Raw genomic sequence first — 19084 nt, forward strand, 5'->3', positions numbered from 1 at the left:
GTCCTTGTCGTTTATTTATTTTACATATAGTACTGTGTAGCAGTTAATCCCTAACTCCTAATTTATCCCTTCCCCCACTTAAGGAATCTGTAGTTTTAACAAGTGCCCTCTTCACTACCAGGTGATTACAGTATAGCTGGGTCCCTAGGGAGACCAGGCAGCCTGGGAGTGTCCTTGCAGCCTCGTCCCTCCAGGAGTCTTCTCCTGAAGCCCCTTGTCCCACCTGCCCAGGAATCCCCGTGACCGCCCTCCTCTCTCCATACAGCGCAGCCCCAGCCGGGGCCCAGACCTTCAGCCTGAAGCACTCGGAGCGTGTGCAGGTGGAGGTGGTGCACGACAGGCAGCCTGAGGAGGTGGCCGCCGACGGCAAGCAGCGCTGGCCTCTCTCGCCCAGCACCACGCTGCGGCTCACCATGAGCCAGGCGAGCGCCGAGGCCAGCAGCGACAAGGTACCGTGGCCGGGGAGGCGCCCCTGCGAGGGCCGCGGGAACTGGGGACCGACGGTGCTGGCATCAAGACAGGCTGGACCAGCGCTATTGATTGAAGCAGCATGAGGGCCACACGCGTCATTTTATGTTTTCTAACAACCACATTAAAAGAGCAAAAAGAAACAGGGGGACTTAATTTTGATATTTTTTCCTTAACTCCATCATCAAAATATTATCATTTCAACATGATATCAATATAAAAAAAGTAACTAGCTTACATTCTTTTTTCACATCAAGTCTAAATCTGCTGTGCATTTCACACCTGTAGCACATCTCAGTTCGGACTTGCTACATTTCAAGTGCTCAATAAACATTCGCAGCTAGTGGCTATGGTATTAGACAGCCTGTTGTTAGATCATAGAATGATGACTTCATGGCAGGTTAAAATCGTGTGCTGCTGAATGACGAACTATTAGAATCATTGGAAGTTACAGCCACAAACATCCTTGGTCTCATCGTGTATCAGACGGGATGCTGAGCGCCCACGCAGCAAAATGATTTGCCCAAGTGCTGGAGCCGAGACCAGACTCTCTCTTCCCTAAGTTCTCTAATTATGAACTTCACTGTGTGCCCCATGTCATTGATGACGCTGGGAGTTATCCAGTAAGAGCAACCTAAGCCCCGTCGTTGCTTGGCGGCAGCTAGACACACACCAAGGCAGATGTGCGGCCCCCACAAGCAGCAAAATGCACCATGCAGATGCACTCTGAGAAAGGGGAGTCCCATATCTAGTTGGATAATCTGAGAAAAACAGCCCACCAACCCAGGAGTACTTCCTGGAGGAGAGGGTTCAGATGTTTAGAGAGGGTCAGCTTGACAGGCTGTGAGGTGTGAGGGAGGGAGGTGGTCGTTGCAGATCTTCCTGCCTGTGATCTGTGATCTCTGCCCTTCTTTCCCTCCCAATGTGTCCCCTCCCTGTCAAGGTCACCGTCAACTACTATGAGGAGGATGGGGTCACCCCCATCGACCAGGCTGGGCTCTTCCTCACGGCCATTGGTGAGTTGACATGGCTATGGCCTGGGTGCCTTTGTTCCCCAGGGGCTGGCATTGCTGCTCTTCTCAACGACACTTGGGCTGTTTTCAGTGCTGCTGACCTGGCACTCAGAGCTTCCTCTGAATAATGCAGGCCCGAAAAGTGATGCCACACGTGCCCAGGCCCTTATGTCCTGGGGTGGGGATGCTGCAGGAGGAGGCATGCCTTGGTCTGCCAGCAACTCACCCCAATGTCAGGGTCCGCATCGCAGGCTCTGGGGGCCATGGAGGAGAAAGAGCAAAGTCTGTTCCTCTCCCACCTCTCCCCTGCAGCCTGGAGAAGAACTTGCCTCTCATAGTGAGGGGAATGACCTGTCTACAAAACCTGTGCTATCCTCAACAATCCAAGCTACACACTTGCCTTCCCCAGACCCAGCCCAGGGACACAAAGATGCAGCCTGGGTCCTTAACTCACCTAGTCCAAGCCCTTCATTTGATTCACAAGGACACTGAGGCCCAGAGAGGTTAGGGAACTAGTTCAAAGTCACACAGCAACTCAGTGGCAGGTTGGGTCCAGAACTCAGGATCATTCCCCTCCTGGGTTCTTCCCATTTGCAATGCACTCCCCTGCCCTGGATGCCAGGGCACGTAGGTTGTGGTCTTCTGAAGCTTCATTCACTCGACTCCTCTGCAGTGGAGGTATTACTTTTTTTAATTTTAAATCAGATAATGTTTAAGCCAGGGCGACATTTCAGTGGGTCATTTTGTCCATCCAGCTTCAGTTTCACATTGATAGAGTGGCCACATGTCAGGGGGAGGGAACTACCAGTTACTGAGAGTCAACTATGTGCTGAGTATTAAAAATAACAATGTCTATTTTCTGAACACCTGCTCTGGGTCCGGGACTTTGGTGAAGAGGTGGCATTTATTGAGCACCTACAGTGTGCCAGGCTTCAGTACTAAGTGGTTTACTATCATGATCTCAATCTATGCTTACATCTATTCTGAGAATGCACACTAGTATTGTCCCCATTTTACAGATGAGAAAAATCAAGGCTCCTAGAAAAAATAAAACGAACAAAAACTTACCTGAGCCCACAAACCCTGAAAGTGGTTTGTGGGACACCCCACCATTTCAATTATCTCACATCCTCCAGGGGTCTCAGAACTGTCCCCACAAAACAACTAGTTCCCAAGCCAGCCCCTCCTTCTCCAACCCTGTGTCTTTAGCCGCTGAAGCAGGCTCAACAGCAGTGCTCTCCTGCTTCTGAGCTTATTCCCAAACGGGCTTCACTGCTGGCCACCTGCCCTTCTTTCCGCACCGAGGGAGTGAGTACCTGGCCTTGGGGGTGGGGGGTTCCTCAGGACAACCTCGGGGGGCCTTGGGAGATGAAACCCAAGCCTCCCGGGTCGCAGCTGAGGGCTGGCACGTGTGTCCACCTCACGGGCACACAGTGCCCCCAGATTGTCTCAGGTGACCGTCCCTGAGGAAACCTAACCCCACAGAGACAAGGACACCTGAGGACATTAGCAGGAAGGGCAGTGGCCAGAGGCCTGGCAGAGAAGGGAGATGCCCAGGGGCTGACGACACCACTAACGAGACTTCCACCCTAAAGCATGGCAGACTCGGGATGGACGGCAAAACAGTGCACTGTAAGGAGGCAGGGCTCTGCTAGGAGACTCCAAGCTTGTGCTCGGAGCAAGCCTGTCAGGGTGCTGCAGGCATGAGAGTCCGAAGATACCAAATCCGCACGTGATGAATGACCAGGCTCATCCTTCCGGGGTTCCGAGGCTGTGCTCTCACTGAACAATGATTTCTTTAACTGCCCCAAGTTCCAGATATTTAGGTTCCGTGGGTCAGTGAAGTGTCCCCTCTTCCCCACCCCCCACCAAAAAATAGTAAACCTGACCATTTTGACACTTGGCCAGAAAGAAAAGACAGGAATAAAACCATTTACCATCAATTATCACCATCATTTTAACATTTTAACACCTAAAGAGTAGGCAGGGCATAATCTCAGAACAAAAGACAGTCGTTTACATTGCAGAAATAAAGCTTTATAAAAAACTCACCCCATTGAACTTGCGTTTCCTGTTCCACCAGCAATCCTAGTGAAAATTGGGTTTCTTTTGAGACCCACTGGTCTATCTGACCCCTCCGGGTCCCATATTCCCTCAGGCATCTACCCCAGGAGCCCCTGAGCCCCATGCCCTGAGTAATCATGCAGGGGCAACACCCCAGAGGCAGGAACGCTCTGAATGTCCCAGGATGGTGGGGCTGCCCCCAAGGATGTATCTGAGTCTGTCTCACCCTAGTTCTGTGCTGAGTCCACGCTGAGCCAAAAACATCCCTGACTTCAGAGCGGACAGTGTTCTGGCTCTGCCTCGTCCAGCCACATTGTGACCACCACGCTGAGCCTGTTTCCTCATCAGCAAAATGCGATTCACGGTGCACTCTTGCACGGTGTTTACAAGGGTTCAGTGGGATGGTGCATCCCGAGGGCCTGGCGTGGGCTAGGTGCGCAGTCGATGCTCTTTGCTTTCCTCCCTTCCTCTTGGGGCAGTCCATTTTCCCTCTGCCTGGATGAAGTTGAAGAACCTTCCTGTGCCTCAGTCTTCCTCCTGGGATTCGAGAACGAAACTATAATGCCCTTGGCCAAATCAGACTGTGGGTCTTGGTCCCAGTCCTGCCAAAAACCTGTTATATGCCCTCCCCCTCCAGACCTCATTTTTTTTTTTTTTTTTTTTTTTTTTTTTGGCTGTACCACACAGCTTGCAGGATCTTACTTCCCCAACGAGAGATTGAACCCGGGCCCACGGCAGTGGAACTGCAGAGTCTTAACCACTGGACCCCCAGGGAATTCCCTAGACCTCCTTTTTCCCAGCTATAAAATGAGAGTTTTGAGCTCATTGATCCCTGAGGGCCTCTGAGCCCCCAGTTAGGGCTGATTTGCCAAGCCCTCCAGGTTAAGGGGGAAAGTGGGAGGGGAGGGATCTCGGAGGGAGGAATAATCTCACCCTCTTTGCTGTGGTCCTGGCAATGAGAGCAGTACATGTACAGGAGCCTTGAGAACTTTTAGCATCAGCCTAAGGCCCTCATTCCTTGCATCCCCTCCGGAGAGCTGAGGATAACTGCCCTAGTTGGCTGTTGGGGAAGAGAATCCTTCCTCCCCAAGCTGCCCAGTTAGGCAAGAAGGCCCGGCACCCTGCCACTGTCCATGGGGGCCGGAAGCCCGCCAAAACTCTTATGCCTCTGTGTCGAAGCCGAGGCAGTGTTTTGATTCTCAGGGCAGACTGCCTTGAACCCAATCCCAGTGACATTTCCAGTTAATCTGCCCCATACCCCAGGTGCCACCTGACACCTTGGGGCTATTCTGGGGAGCTGAGGTAGGATTCAGAGCCTCTGGGAAATGTCTGGACCCCAGAGGCCCTGAAACAGATGTCCTCTCCCTCCTTCCCCAGGGAAGACAGAGCCATCCCGGGAGGCCAGAGCCCTGCGCAGACCATGCCCGCCCTGCTCCCGTCCCCACAAAGACCATCCCTTGGAATCTAGATAAATTGGACATTGGGGGAAGCTTTGAAGGGGAGAAGTCCTTGAGGGATGGCTTATAGCTTGAGGGTGTTTCTGAGGGAGGGTGGAGGGGAGAGGAAGCCATTCCAGTTGACTGTGAAGTTGGGTCATGGGTCATAAGAGAGAACGTGTCGAGCACCGTGGGAGGTCGGGAGGTGGGCGATAAGGGAGCCCCATTACGCAATGCCTGAATTTCATAATGGGAAGTCAGTGAAACTTGTCTGAATTTAATAAACCCAGAAAGAGCAATAAGCACGTTATTCGGTATTATAGAGATTGCCTCAGGCAGGTGAGGGGACGGGCTGGACAAGGAACTCCTGGGTTTTTTTAGAAGCTATTTGGTACTCTTTGATTTTTTTTTTGTTTTTTGCACTGTACAAATATTACATTGATTTAAAAAATTTAATTTAAGAAATTCATAGTGGGGAGTTCCCTGGCAGTCCAGTGGTTAGGGCTCGGTGCTTTCACTGCCTGGCCTGGGTTTAATCCCTGGTCAGGGAACTAAGATGCCGCAACCTGCGCTGCACGGCCAAAAAAAAAAGTAAGTAATGAAGTAAAGCACAATGAAGTGCTTCATAATTTCTCTCCTGTGCCCCACTGCTTTCACAGACCACAGGATCCGTGATGTGGAACCATCTTGCAGCCTAGAGACCAAAGCCACACGGCTGCCAGGGTGGGGAGGTGGCCAACTTCCCTGAACTTCACGGGAGCAAGTTCTGGTCTTGAAAGGCAGGCTTGGGTTTTGGAAACAGCCCAGGGTAGAGATCAGCCTCAGACAGTGGAGGGAACGGCCAAAGGCAGGAGTCTGGAGTCAGAGACCCGAGTGGGACCCCTGGCTCTGCACTCTCTGGGGACTTCATGGTCAATGCCCTGCTGGGTGTCTCTGTTTCCTCATCTGTATGGTACGGGTGGCTGGGTGGAGAGGGGGGCAATTGAAGGGAAAACACACATGGGAAGTGCTGTACCGTCCACAAAGAACTATACGCACAGGAGAGATTGTTATCTTGAAAAGCAAAGAGTGATTCCTGGAGGAGGCTGGGTCTGCAGCCGGTCCCCAGGCAGGAGCTTCAGGAAGCCAGCCTCCCTGAAAGGCAGCATTCCCTAGGGAGTGTCCCGCTGGAAAGTTCATGAAGGTCTGGGAGCCAAAATCAATATTGTTGCTCCAGGACCTTGTTGTTTATCCATCCTATATATTACAAGTTTACATCAGCCTCTTTAACAGTAGCTGGTGGTGCCGCCTTTTTGGCTTTCTCCCTAGAATTCTTATCCTGCACCAGCCTCCCAGCTCATCAGCCCAATTTGCTGACAGGTGACGTCTCCAAGTCTGGGTTTGCTCACCTGTAAAATGGGAACAATATTTATCTCATAGGACTGGGGGCTTCTTGGGAGCAGGCACGGGGCCCTGATTGCCCACCACTGGTCCCCACGACTTGTGTGGTGCGTGGAACACAGTAGATGCTCAACAGTGATTTGCTGCGTGAATGGGATCAATGGGAAGAGTTTATTTAACTATTTCCTATAGCGCCTGACAGTGGGGCTGCAGAGGTGGGAGTGCTGCCTCTCCAAGGACCAGGTGCCCTTAAAGCCCCCCCGCTCCTACCTCCTTCAAAACCCAGAAGAGCCACAACCAGGGTTAAAAGGGAATCGGACTGTGGGCAAAGGGAGGCCCCGAATATAATACCCCGACTTAGGAGAGAGAGAGAAGATGTTTCTGCCTCTTCAGGGAGAGAGCACGCCTGCCAAGGGGACTGCCCAGGAATCCATTCATTCCCACCCAACTCCTACCTCGGTCCAAGTCATGCTCAGCATGAGGCCGAGCCCACTAGGCAGTTCGGGGCCCTGAACCCAGCTTAGCTCATGTGTCGCGCCCATCACCTTCCCAACAGCTCCCCTGCCCCGCCCCATCGGTCTGTAACTCAGGGAGCCATGTTGCCTTCCAAAGGACACTTGGCAATATCTGGAGGCATTTCGGTTGTCATAGCTGGGGGGAGTTACTGGCATCCAGGGGGCAGAGGCCAGGGATGCTGCTTAACACCCTGCAGTGCCCAGGACGGCTCCCACAGCAACGACAACAAAAATCCGGCTGAAAGTGGCAGTAGTGCCCACCATTGCAATTAGGGCAATTCATCTAACTGGAAAGGGCCCCACTTTTCAGATAAAGAAACTGGGGCTCAGAGAAGCTGTCTAACCTGCCCAAAGCCACACAGCTTATAAGTAGAGAACCAAGGTTGAAGCCCAGCACCGTCTGGTACTAAACCTTGGGCTCATTTCAATGCCCCACACGGTCCCCACAGCAGGCCGAGGGATAGAGAAGGTCCCTCCCCCAAGAGAAAGGATAAACAGGGACCCTGCAGTGGATCCTCTATCTGGTGGCCTGGCCTCTTGGGCACCCTCAGATCAAGAGGGGTTGGAGACCCAGTTTCCCACCCAAAGTAAAACCCTCAGTCCTTAGAGGTGGGCCCTAGACCACCAGGAGTTCTGGGAGAGAAACGCACACATGTGCACGTGTGCACACACGCCTAGGGCAGACTAGGAAAGGCAGGTAGGGAATCCTATGAAAGTTTTCAAAATATGAGCTTCGGTTCAGACCAGACGCAGTGTGTGCTTCAGTTCTGCTAATGCGACCTGTGTGCCCCTGCGCATGTGACTTGGCCTCTCTGAACCGAGGCTCCCAAATCTGTCCAGTGAGGCTCATCCCATCCACCACCCAGAACTGACTGAGGAACAGTAAAGGGGTGAGAGACCCCTGACCCACCTGGCAGCCCCTCCAAGAGCTGCGCAGTCTGCACGGTATCTGCTCGTGTTTCCATCCCGCAGTGGGGGCTGTTGAGGTAGGGGGTTGGCTAAGATGCCCTCAGCAAGGCACTCCCCTTCTGGGAACCAATCAAATGGGTGAGCTGCACCCTAATCCCACCCTAATCTTCCTCCTGTCCCAGCCCCACCCAGTCTGGCAGGCTCAGCAACTCACCCATGTGTCTGTCCCCAGAGATCTCCTTGGATGTGGATGCAGACCGGGATGGCGTGGTGGAAAAGAACAACCCAAAAAAGGTACCTCGCTACAAGGGCAGACTGAACGGGGGGCTTCCAGGGCCAGAGCCCCAGGCTGGGTCCTGCAGGCAGCCGTGGTCCTCCCAGCAAGCTTCAACAACTGTCATTTTACAGATGAGGAGACAGGTTCCCAGACACACACTCCAATGACAGAGCCCACCAAGGAGCAAGCTCCTTAGAGGGACAGCGATGGAGCAGGTTCCCGAGTCCCAGTGGCTCCCATCCACAAGATGGGGACACCCAGTTCATAGAGTTGGTGGAAAGGATGAATGTCCTGCCACAGAGGAAGTACTGCCAAAGCATTTGCTCTTATTATTTTGCCTTTTTTTTTTTTGGACCATGGGGAGCAGAAGATTGCATTAATCGTTTCCAATTCAAGGCACATCATCTTTAATGGTGCGTGCACAACCCCTCTCCCGTTTTTAGTTTTTCATTTATTCATTCATTCGTTCATTCATTCATTCATTTATTCTCTTTGATCCTGCATTCCCCACTCCCATTCTGCTCCCCTACGAAGGAGCACTTCAATGGTTTTAACACATCACTTTCTGTTCTTGTGATTCTTGCGAAACATGCGGTGTGGTTTGCGTGTGTGTATTTTTAACTTGTGCAGACAGATAGCATTGTGTTCTCCAAGTCGTTGATTCCTACTTTTTCCTCAACCCCATTTTAAAGCTCTGCTGGTTTTGCTCTATGCACATCCAGGCTTCTTTTTTCCATTTTCTGCCCTTGTATGGCATTTAAATTTTTGCCATGGCCATACATTACTTTTTTTTTTTTTTTTTTGCGGTACACGGGCCTCTCACTGTTGTGGCCTCTCCCATTGCAGAGCGCAGGCTCTGGACGCACAGGCTCAGCGGCCATGGCTCATGGGCCCAGCCACTCCGTGGCATGTGGGATCTTCCCGGACCGGGGCACGAACCCATGTCCCCTGCATCGGCAGGCGGACTCTCAACCACTGCGCCACCAGGGAAGCCCCCATACACTTCTTTTATAATAACAACGTAAAGTCTGGTTTAAATTATATGGAGATGGATACTTTAAAAAGCTAAATAAGTACAGCCCATTAAGAAGCCTGGGGCCTAGCAGCCAGCTGCAGACTCTCTGCATGTCCTCAGGCCTATAGGGGAGCCCATTCCCCCAGCCTTCTTAGGGGGCTCTGCCCCAGCCCTGCCTTCCTGAGGGCAAGGCAGCCCCACACATATGTTCTCTGTGTCCATGGCCAAGCTACGTGCCAGTAGGCACCACAGAGGCCTCTGAGGCATCCAACCTCCGCTGAGGAGCTGGGGAGTCACCCAGTCCCTGTGGGTCTGAACTTACCCAGGCTTCCTCCATCTGGGCCAGTGAAGTTTCATACGTTCTTTACTCATCCCATAAATATTTTTTTAAATTTTATTGAAGTATAGCTGATTTACAATACTGTGTTTAATTTCTGCTGTACAGCAAAGTGACTCAGTTATACATGTATACATTCTTTTTCCTATTCCTTTCCATCACAGTTTATCTCAGGATATTGAACATAGCTCCCTGTGCTATACAGTAGGACCTTGTTGTTTACCCATCCTATATATTACAAGTTTACATCTGCTAACCCCAAACTCCCACTCCTTCCTTCCCCCACCCCACCTCCCCCTTGGCAACCACAAGTGTATTCTCTATATTTGTGAATCTGTGTTTTGTTTCATAAATATCTTCATTTGCATCATATTTTAGATTCCACATATAAGTGATATCATATGGTATTTGTCTTTCTCTTTCTGACTTACTTAGTAGGATAATCTCTAGGTCCATCCATGTTACTGCAAATGGCATTATTTCATTCTTTTTAATGGCTGAGTAATATTCCATTGTGTATATGTACCACATCTTCTTTATCCGTTCGTCTGTTGACGGACATTTAGGTCATTTCCACGTCTTGGCTATTGTGACTAGTGCTGCTATGAACATAGGGGTGCACGTATCTTTTTGAATTATGGTTTTGTCCAATATATGCCCAGGAGAGGGATTGCTGGATCATATGGTAATTCTATTTTTAGTTTTTTGAGGAACCTCCATACTGTTCTCCATAGTGGCTGCACCAGTTTACATTCCCACCAACACTGCAAGAGGGTTCCCTTTTTATTTTATTGAAGTATAGTTGATTTACAAAGTTGCGTTTAATTTCTGCTGTACAGCAAAGTGACTCAGTTTGACATATATTATATATGTATAGTCTTTTCCATTATGGTTTATCTCAGGATATTGAATATAGTTCCCTGTGCTATACAGTAAGACCTCCTTGTTACCCATCCTATATATAACAGTTCTCACCTGCTAACCCCAAACTCCCAATCCTTCCCTCCCCCACCCTACCTCCCAGTTGGCAACCACAAGGCTGTTCTCTGTGTCTGTGTGTCTGTTTCTGGTTCATAGATAGGTTCATTTGTGTCACACTTTAGATTCCACATATAAGTGATATCATACAGTATATGTCTTTCTCTTTCTGACTTACTTAGTATGATAATCTCTAGGTCCATCCATGTTGCTGCAAATGGCATTATTTCATTCTTTTTAATGGCTGAGTAATATTCCATTGTGTGTGTGTGTGTGTGTGTGTGTGTGTGTGTGTGTGTGTGTGTATTATGTTTATTTATTTATTTATTTATACCTTTATATCTTCTTTATCCACTCATCTGTCAATGGACATTTAGGTTGTTTCCATGTCTTGGCTATTGTGCTGCTGTGAACATAGAGGTACATGTATCTTTTCGAATTACAGTTTTGTCTGGATATATGCCCAGGAGTGGGATTGCTGGATCATATGGCAGCTCTATTTTTAGTTTTTTGAGGACCCTCCATACTGTTTTGCATAATGGCTGCACCAGTTTACATTCCTGGGTAGTGGCTGCAAGAGTCTCATACTGGGTCTGTCTCTCCAGTGTCGTATGGGGTCTGCGCTGGGGTTGAGAATATCTGTCAGAAGATAGAGAAGACAGCACTGACCTCTCTCCTCGCCAATGCAGGCATCCTGGACCTGGGGCCCTGAGGGGCAGGGAGCCATCCTGCTGGTGAACTGTGACCGAGACACACCCTGGTTGCCCAGAGAGGACTGCAGCGATGAGAAAGTCTACAGCAAGGAAGGTACCACAGAATCCACACTTGAGCTTGGGGTGGGGAGCAGGGAGGAGCAATGAAAGCACTTATGATAAGTCTTGGGCTGGGCCAAGGGTGAGGCAGGTGTGACCTTGGGTCTCCTGAGGATGGTGGACTCAGGTATCCACTCCTGCTAAAAAAACAGACAATAAAACTATCGATATAGTTCAATTGGAACCATGTTTTTTTCTTTTAAAGTTTTTTTGTTTGTTTTGTTTTGTTTTATAAATTCTTTTATTTATTTTTGGCTGCATTGGGTCTTTGTTGCTCTGCACGAGCTTTTTCTAGTTGTGGTGAGCAGGGGCTACTCTTTGTTGAGGTGCGCAGGCTTCTCATTGCAGTGGCGTCTCTTGTTGCAGAGCACGGGCTCTAGGAGTGCGGGCTTCAGTAGTTGTGGCACGCGGGTCCAGCAGTTGTGGCTCACAGGCTCTAGAGCTCAGGCTCAGTAGTTGTGGCACACGGGCTTAGTTGCTCTGCAGTATGTGGTATCTTCCTGGACCAGGGCTCTAACCCGTGTCCCCTGCATTGGCAGGCGGATTCTTTTTCTTTTCTTTTTTTTTTTTTTTTGCAGTACGCGGGCCTCTCACTGCTGTGGCCTCTCCCGTTGCGGAGCATAGGCTCCAGACACGCAGGCCCAGCGGCCATGGCTCACGGGCCTAGCTGCTCCGCGGCATGTGGGATCTTCCTAGACCGGGGCACGAACCCGTGTCCCCTGCATTGGCAGGCGGACTCTCAACCACTGCGCCACCAGGGAAGTCCCTGGAACCACGTTTTTCTGTTGTTGTTTTTTTTTTTGCGGTACGCGGGCCTCTCACTGTTGTGGCCTCTCCCGTTGTGGAGCACAGGCTCCGGATGCGCAGGCTCAGCGGCCATGGCTCACGGGCCCAGCCACTCCACGGCCTGTGGGATCCTCCCGGACCGGGACACGAACCCGTGTCCCCTGCATCGGCAGGCGGACTCTCAACCACTGCGCCACCAGGGAGGCCCCTGGAACCACGTTTTTTAAGAAGTTGTACATATGTAGAAAAAGGAGCAGAAGGAAGTTCCCAAAAGGTTATAGGAAGTCATCTGTAGTGTTGGAGATAACAACTACTTCTTATGCTTTTTCATAATACGCAGGCTTGAGGTTTGCTTTGTCCTGATTATAAAAGTAACAGGCCAACATTCCAGCCACAATTCTCCTTTGTTCTTTTAATTAAGATATAATTGACACACGACACTAAGTTTAAGGTATACAGCATAATGATTCGATTTCCACACATCGTGAAGTGAGTATTACAATAAGTTTAGTAAACATCCATCATCTCATATAGGTACAAAATTAAAGAAGTAGAAAAACAAAATTGTGATAAGAACTCTTAGGATTTACTGTCAACAACTTTCATATATAACATACAGCCGTGTTAATTATGTTAATCATGTTGTACATTACATCCCTGGTAACTTATTTACCTTACAACTGGAAGTGTGTACCTTTCGACCACCTTCATCCAGTTCCCCCACGCCCCCACCCCGCCCCAACGCAATTCTCTTAATTCTAACCTCCTCATGCATCCACCCCTCAGACCTCAAGGACATGTCCCAGATGATCCTGCGGACCAAAGGCCCCGACCACCTCCCCACCGGATACGAGATCGTTCTCTACATTTCCATGTCGGACTCGGACAAAGTGGGCGTGTTCTACGTGGAGAGTGAGTGTCCCCAGCCTGGCCCTCCTGCAGTTCCCATCCAGTCAGTGCTCTCTGAGATACCCCTCGGGGGCCCAGCTCCTCCCTCTAAGGCTCCCCAGACCCCTCCCCTTAGTAGTCACAGGTGCAGGTGACTGGAGAGGGCCAGCTTCTTGGTAATGGTAACCAGGACCACCGTTGTCCTGTGAAGTCAAGAGGACCCGTGGGATAGATCTCTCCTCCCTCAAAGGAGTTGGCAGTGACAGATTTATGTGGAACCCCGACGAGTTCCACGTGAACCAGGGGAGGAAGGGCTTTTGAGGTCCATCTTTCCCAGAATCACATCACCTTCATGATACCTGAGGCAGGTACCCACTCCCTCCCACCCCCACCAGGTGTTTTCTGCTCATCTCAGACTTTCTGAACATGAGAACTGCCCCTGACTTTTAAAGAGCCCGTGACGATGCTGTGGGCACCTTCAAGGAGCGGAGCCCTTGTCCTCTTGCCAAGGACAGGGCCTCCTGGGTCCCCAGTGAGTCAGGAACGTGCTTCTGCCATGGAGCTAATCCCCGCAGCTGCCTGCTCTGTCTCGTTCCTTCTGTGAATCGGTGTCGAGCCCCCTCAGTGCCAGGTGCTGGTCTCAGCGCCGGGATCCCTGGGTGAACTCTGCCATCACACCCTGCCCTCGGGAAGGAGACGGTCTAATGAGGAAAGCACAATTGGAGGAAATGACACAGACCAAGCAGTAGAAAACGGCAGGGGCAAAGACGAGGCACCGCTAGCCTAGATGGTCTGGCAAGGCCTCTCCGAGCAGGCGACATTTGAGTTGAGAACCAAAGCAACCATGAGAAAGAACCAGCCGTTCATGAGCTGAGGGAAGAGTGTTGTAAGCAGAGGGAACAGCGCGTACAAAGCCCGGAGGAGGGAACCAGTATTGGAGGAACAGACAGAAGACCGGAGGAGGGAGATGTGTTGGAGTCAAGGTCAGCGAACTGCGCAGGGGCCAGCGCATGCAGAGAGGGCTTGCATTTTATTCCAAGCGCACTGGAAAGCCGTTAGAAGGTTTTAAGCAAGTGACTGTCAAGGTCTGATTTATTATTAAAAAGCTGTCTCCGCAAAATCGTTTGCTGTGGTGCAGGGTGAGGCCTCCCCCGCATGCCCAGCTCTCTGGGGGGCCCAGGGTCTCCAGGCTAGCTCTGGGGCCCTCCTCTGACCAGACCCACTAAGAGCAGTCGCCATGAGGACTTGGTCCCAGTGGCCCTGGACCCTCACCTCAGGGAGGGATTTAGCCAGGACAGCAGTGGACCCAGCTGCCACCTGAAGCCAGTCCACCTCCTGATCCGCCCTGGGCTCGGGCAGTGACCTCACGCAGGTTGGAATGTCCCCAGAGTCAGGCCGGCTCCGCCGCCTAAGCGGGCCGGAGATGTTGATGCTTACCCTGTCCAGGCCAGGGTTGCCACGGTGGATGGGGCTGCCGGCCAGACAGGAAGGGTACAAGCAGGATCTTGGCTTCTCGACCACATTGTGTCGTATTGTGACCCTCAACCTGTTGCTGCTAGTGACACCTGGACATTATCTAGAGCGTCTTTTTGTTGATGACAGTGGATTGAGATCTGGCCCTTAATCACATCCCTCTCCCTCACTGCCATCGAGATGGGTCCTGAGCAGACAAGAAAAGGAGGAGCCACTGCTGTGAGTGCTTTGCGATGCTGTTCCCCGATCTGTCTCATCTGGGCTGCCATCTTGCAATGTGGGGGGAGGGGCGGTGTTACTGATGCAGCGATGATCCCAGAATCGTCAGTTTCCCACAGAATTGGAATCCTGGGTGAATACTCAGTGCCACACTAACCGGGATGAAAAATAATTCATCTGTGGTACAGTTTCCTCTTCTTCCTTTTCAGCCATGCAGGCATTTTGGGGTTTTGTCAAAATCCATGTACACCTGTGGATAAGAATATGTTGTGTTACATGAATGTCATGTGTCACCTGTGTCCCCCAAGGGCAGGGGGCTTGGCTGGAGGCTGAGGGACCCTGAGAGGGAGCTCCAGAGCCCAGGAGATTCAAATCCTGCATCTGGGCAAGTCTACTTACCAGGCCAGGCCTTGGGTTCCTCTTCTGTGATGTGACGTGGGGCTAAGGAGAGGCCTGACAGTTCCCGCTGGTGATAGAGATTAGATAAGGAACATGTGTCAGCACTCAGTAGCCGGCCCGTGGAACACTCTCTCTTGCTTTTGGGGGGTTATTATTATGATTATTAATTACAGTAAGTCCCCTACATACGGACGAGTTCCGTTCCAAGAGAGCGTTCGTAGGTCCAATTTGTTCCTAAGTCCAGCAAAGTTAACCTAGGTACCTAGGTACCCAGCTAACACAATCCGAGGGCAAGCTGCAGTTTCACTTACGCCGGATATTGATGGAACGCATGTTCGCATCTTTGAAATTTCGCAACTTGAAAGTTCGTATGTAGGGGACTTACTGTATAATGATTACAGTGGACAGGTGTCTCCAGTGCTGTTAGGAGGACCCAGGTGTCTGTGCTCCAGCCTCAGATTCTGCCTCAGGATCCCAAAGTTGGGACCTGACCTCTTCCTACAAGGGTGCAGTGACCAACTTGTCCCAGTTTGCCCAGGATTTTCCTGGTTTTAGCTCTAAAAATCCCTCATTCCAGGAAACCCCTCAATCCCAGGCAAACCAGGACAGATGGCCACACTATCAAAGAGTCTCCTTGGGAGGTGGAATGGCTCCAAAGTGACCAGAAGGGTTATGCCACATGCCAGCCTGCGGGGCCGATGCCTGGAGCTAAGGAGAAGTCAGGGTGGCTGGCGGGGCCCAGCCCGAGGCACGTGGGCTGCTCAATAGAGGCTCATTGTTGGTTCCTGCAGGGAGAGCTGGTCACACTCAGGCAGGACTGCACCCAGCTGGGACAGGGGATGGGGGAAGGAGGCTCCTCGGGACAGTGGCTGGATTGTTCCCGCTAAGTCATCAATCTACCTAGAGCTGGCCCAAGACACTAGAAAGAGAGGCACATGTAAATTGCAGGCCATAGAGGGGAAAAAACTGCATGCAGATGGGCAAGAACGCATCCTTCCATCTGGCCCAGCTCCCCTGCCAGACCCCCACCCTCCCAGGCCCAGGTGGAGCGCGCGCGCGCGCACACACACACACACACACACACACACACACACACACCACCTAGCTGCCCAGAGCCCTGGGAAAGTTTTGGAGTTTTCTGCAAAGACAAGTCAGTTTCCAGGCCTGAGGATCTCTTTCCTAGCACCAGTTCAAGTGCAGCCTGGGACAGGTGGACATTGGAGGGCCTGGGTGCCCGGGGGAGAATTATTTTAATTATGCGGAGCCATCTGGATCTACTTAGTGATTGGGACACAAGGCATATGTTGTCTTTTCTGAATGAGAAGGACTTCACCTTCTGTCTTGAGCTGTTCCTTGGGACACCCAGTGTCTGAGTCTATATGCCTCATTTCTTGGGCCCACCTAAGGGAAGGTGAGGTGAGGTATTTTTCTTTGCCTTCTGTTCCTAAGCCATTCAATGAAAAGGTCATGAATTTTGCAGTAAGGGGTGTGCTGACACATTCATGGGCTCTCATAGTAGTAATACCAGCAAGTCCTAGCTGTGTTACCAATGGTTACCCTTGGTTACCGAGCTTACCTCAATTGCTGATGCTGTCATTTTATCTTGCAAGGACCCTGTGGCGTAAGTGTTATTATCCCCCATTTAACAGATGAGTAAACTGAGGCTCAGGGAGGTTAAGTGAATTCCCTGAGGTTTTGCAGCTTGTAAGCCAGAGAGGTACTTGAACCCGCATCTCTCTGACTCTGGAAGTAATAACCACTAAGGTAACCCACCCTTAATGAGATGTATAACCAGGGTCTAGTTGAGCACATTGTCCTACGTGAGGAACCATCCTGAGCCTGGGCTTTGCTGGTTCCTCCGTTCATTTTGCAAGTTTTAATCAAGCACCCTATTCATGCCAGGACTGTTCTAGTTACATGCTCTAGCCCTCAGGTGACTGGTCAATAATCATACCCATTGTTGTTGACAACAGTACTAAGCTGAGCCTGATTCTGCCCTTCCAGCTCTGCAGGGCATAAAGAAACTCCTTCTGGAACTGCATAGGGTCCTACCTCCATGCCTTGGGCAATGCAAGTATCTCCTCTCCTCACTGCACCCCACCTCTGCCGCCCCCAGGGGCATCTCAAAGGCTGCCTTTCTCTGCTCAAACGCCTCCCACCCTGCCTCCCTTCCCCTGTCCTCCTCACCCCAGTAACCCCACGGGCTCTCTCACCCCGTAGCTCTACTATGACGCTTCCCACATCTGTGCCATCTTATCATCAGCTGAGCACTGCTCCTAGACAGAGGGGCTGCATCTTGCCCATCTCTGTGTCCCCCAGAGGTCCGTGTCCATGTGGTCACAGAGTAGTAATTCAACACATGTGCTCTAAATTGGCCTGAAGATTCTCCCACGGGGAGTGGTATGGGAGCCATTGGTTCATTCAGTAGATATTTATTAAATACAACCTGGCCCTGGACCGGGCCTGTCTCAGCCCCCATGCAGGTGACAGTCTCTCAGAGCCAACAACTAAACACTGAGATCATGTCCATTTAAAGGCTGTGATGGGGAAGGATGGGGGCTGCGGAAACTCCAGACAGAGCCCCTGGCTTGGTCTCTGGGGGATCTGGCTATGATTCCCAGAAGTGACACAAATCAAGGCCTGAAAGAAGGAGGGAGATAACTCTTCCAAGCAGAGGGAACAGCGCTGTGAAGAGCTGGGTGGTTTCAGTGGGGCAGGAGCATGGGAGAAACCAGCCACAAAAACGTGCAGCCAGGGATCCACACGCCAATGTGGCTTGCATTATATGGAGGAGAATTTGGGGCACAAATGGACATTTTGGTGTTTTATTTATATAAAGGAGAGGAGAGGTCGGGGTTCAGAACTAGACAGGGATTTGAGTCCCAGCTCAGCCACTTACTGGCTATGTGACTGGCTATGTGACTCTGGACAAGCCATTTCTTATTTCTGGGACTGTTTCCTCCTCTGTAAAATGGGAACAATAATTCCCTTCCTTGACATCACTGGCTGCCCGGTCCTCAGCTGCTACATTTCGTGTCCCCTTCCTGGGAGAGTTAGCTCACTTTATAGGCAAGGAAGCCAGAAGCCAGGAAGGGTGTCTGGTTGAGTGCCACATGGCTGGGGCCCTGCAGTGCTGGGAAGATGACCAGGCCACGGCCCTTCTGGTGGCATTTTCTGCTTGTGCTTTTCTCTCTGTGTCTAGAGGACAGGTTACTCTGCCATCGCGTCCCCCATCAGTGACCCCGCCCCACGGCCGGTTGTGGATGGGGCCTGACCTTGGTCCTTCTCCCTCCAGACCCGTTTTTCGGCCAGCGTTATATCCACATCCTGGGCCGCCGGAAGCTCTACCACGTGGTCAAGTACACGGGCGGCTCTGCTGAGCTGCTGTTCTTCGTGGAAGGCCTGCGTTTTCCCGACGAGGGCTTCTCGGGCCTGGTCTCCATCCACGTCAGCCTGCTGGAGTATATGGCCGAGGTGAGGGCTCCGGGCCTCTACCAGGAGGGGCTGCCCTGCGGGCCAGGTGGGGCTCCTTCTAGAGGGCCACTCCCGGGGGGTCCCCAGTATGCTCTACTCCCCTCAAAGCTCCAAGGGGAGGGGGTCCAGGCTTGGAGACCCGGATGCCCCACCATCCACATGTGTCTGCCAGCGTCCTCTGAGCTATGCTCTGGGGGTTCCTCCTTACTGTACCTACTCTCCCGGATTCTCTCCAGGTGATTTTCTCTTACCTCATGCCTGTCCCTGGTCTGTCCTCCTCCCTGCAGAGAGCGGGCCTAGTTCTGAGGCACAGAGTGCCAAAGGTTAGCACAAGAAGCAAAGTAGGCCACACACATGAGCCTTCCCTCCCTGCCTGGTCCCACACCCTAGCTGTGGGTTCTACCAACTCTGACCACAGGCCGAACCCCAAATCCCAGTCGCAGGCCGTGTCCCCTCCCTGTGGCCAGACATCTCACCCACCTTTGCTCTTGGTTTTGGGAAACTGGACGAGAAGGAGAGCACCTTCCCCTCCTGAGGAGAAGCCCCCCACCCGCCAGCCTAGGATGTGTCCTGCCCACAAGGACCTCTCATCAAAAATGGCAGCCCCAGACCCCTACCCCTCAGGCCCACCCAGCTTTGTT

At 51.6% G+C, this 19084-nt stretch overlaps 1 protein-coding gene across 1 annotated transcript in view; it reads left to right on the forward strand.

The window, feature by feature from the left end:
* Nucleotides 1–19084, forward strand: part of PADI2 (peptidyl arginine deiminase 2) — a 46522-nt gene that overhangs the window by 12074 nt on the left and 15364 nt on the right. The window contains exons 2-7 of the mRNA XM_027110006.1: nt 266–449; nt 1412–1484; nt 8018–8079; nt 11082–11199; nt 12777–12902; nt 18265–18443. Of these exons, the coding sequence (XP_026965807.1) occupies nt 266–449; nt 1412–1484; nt 8018–8079; nt 11082–11199; nt 12777–12902; nt 18265–18443 (742 nt within the window). The remainder of the gene's footprint in view (nt 1–265; nt 450–1411; nt 1485–8017; nt 8080–11081; nt 11200–12776; nt 12903–18264; nt 18444–19084) is intronic.

The sequence above is a fragment of the Aethalodelphis obliquidens genome, unplaced genomic scaffold (assembly GCF_003676395.1).
Source record: "Aethalodelphis obliquidens isolate GAN/ISIS:26980383/991018 unplaced genomic scaffold, ASM367639v1 scaffold9, whole genome shotgun sequence".
In the NCBI taxonomy this organism is placed as follows: Eukaryota; Metazoa; Chordata; class Mammalia; order Artiodactyla; family Delphinidae; genus Aethalodelphis; species Aethalodelphis obliquidens.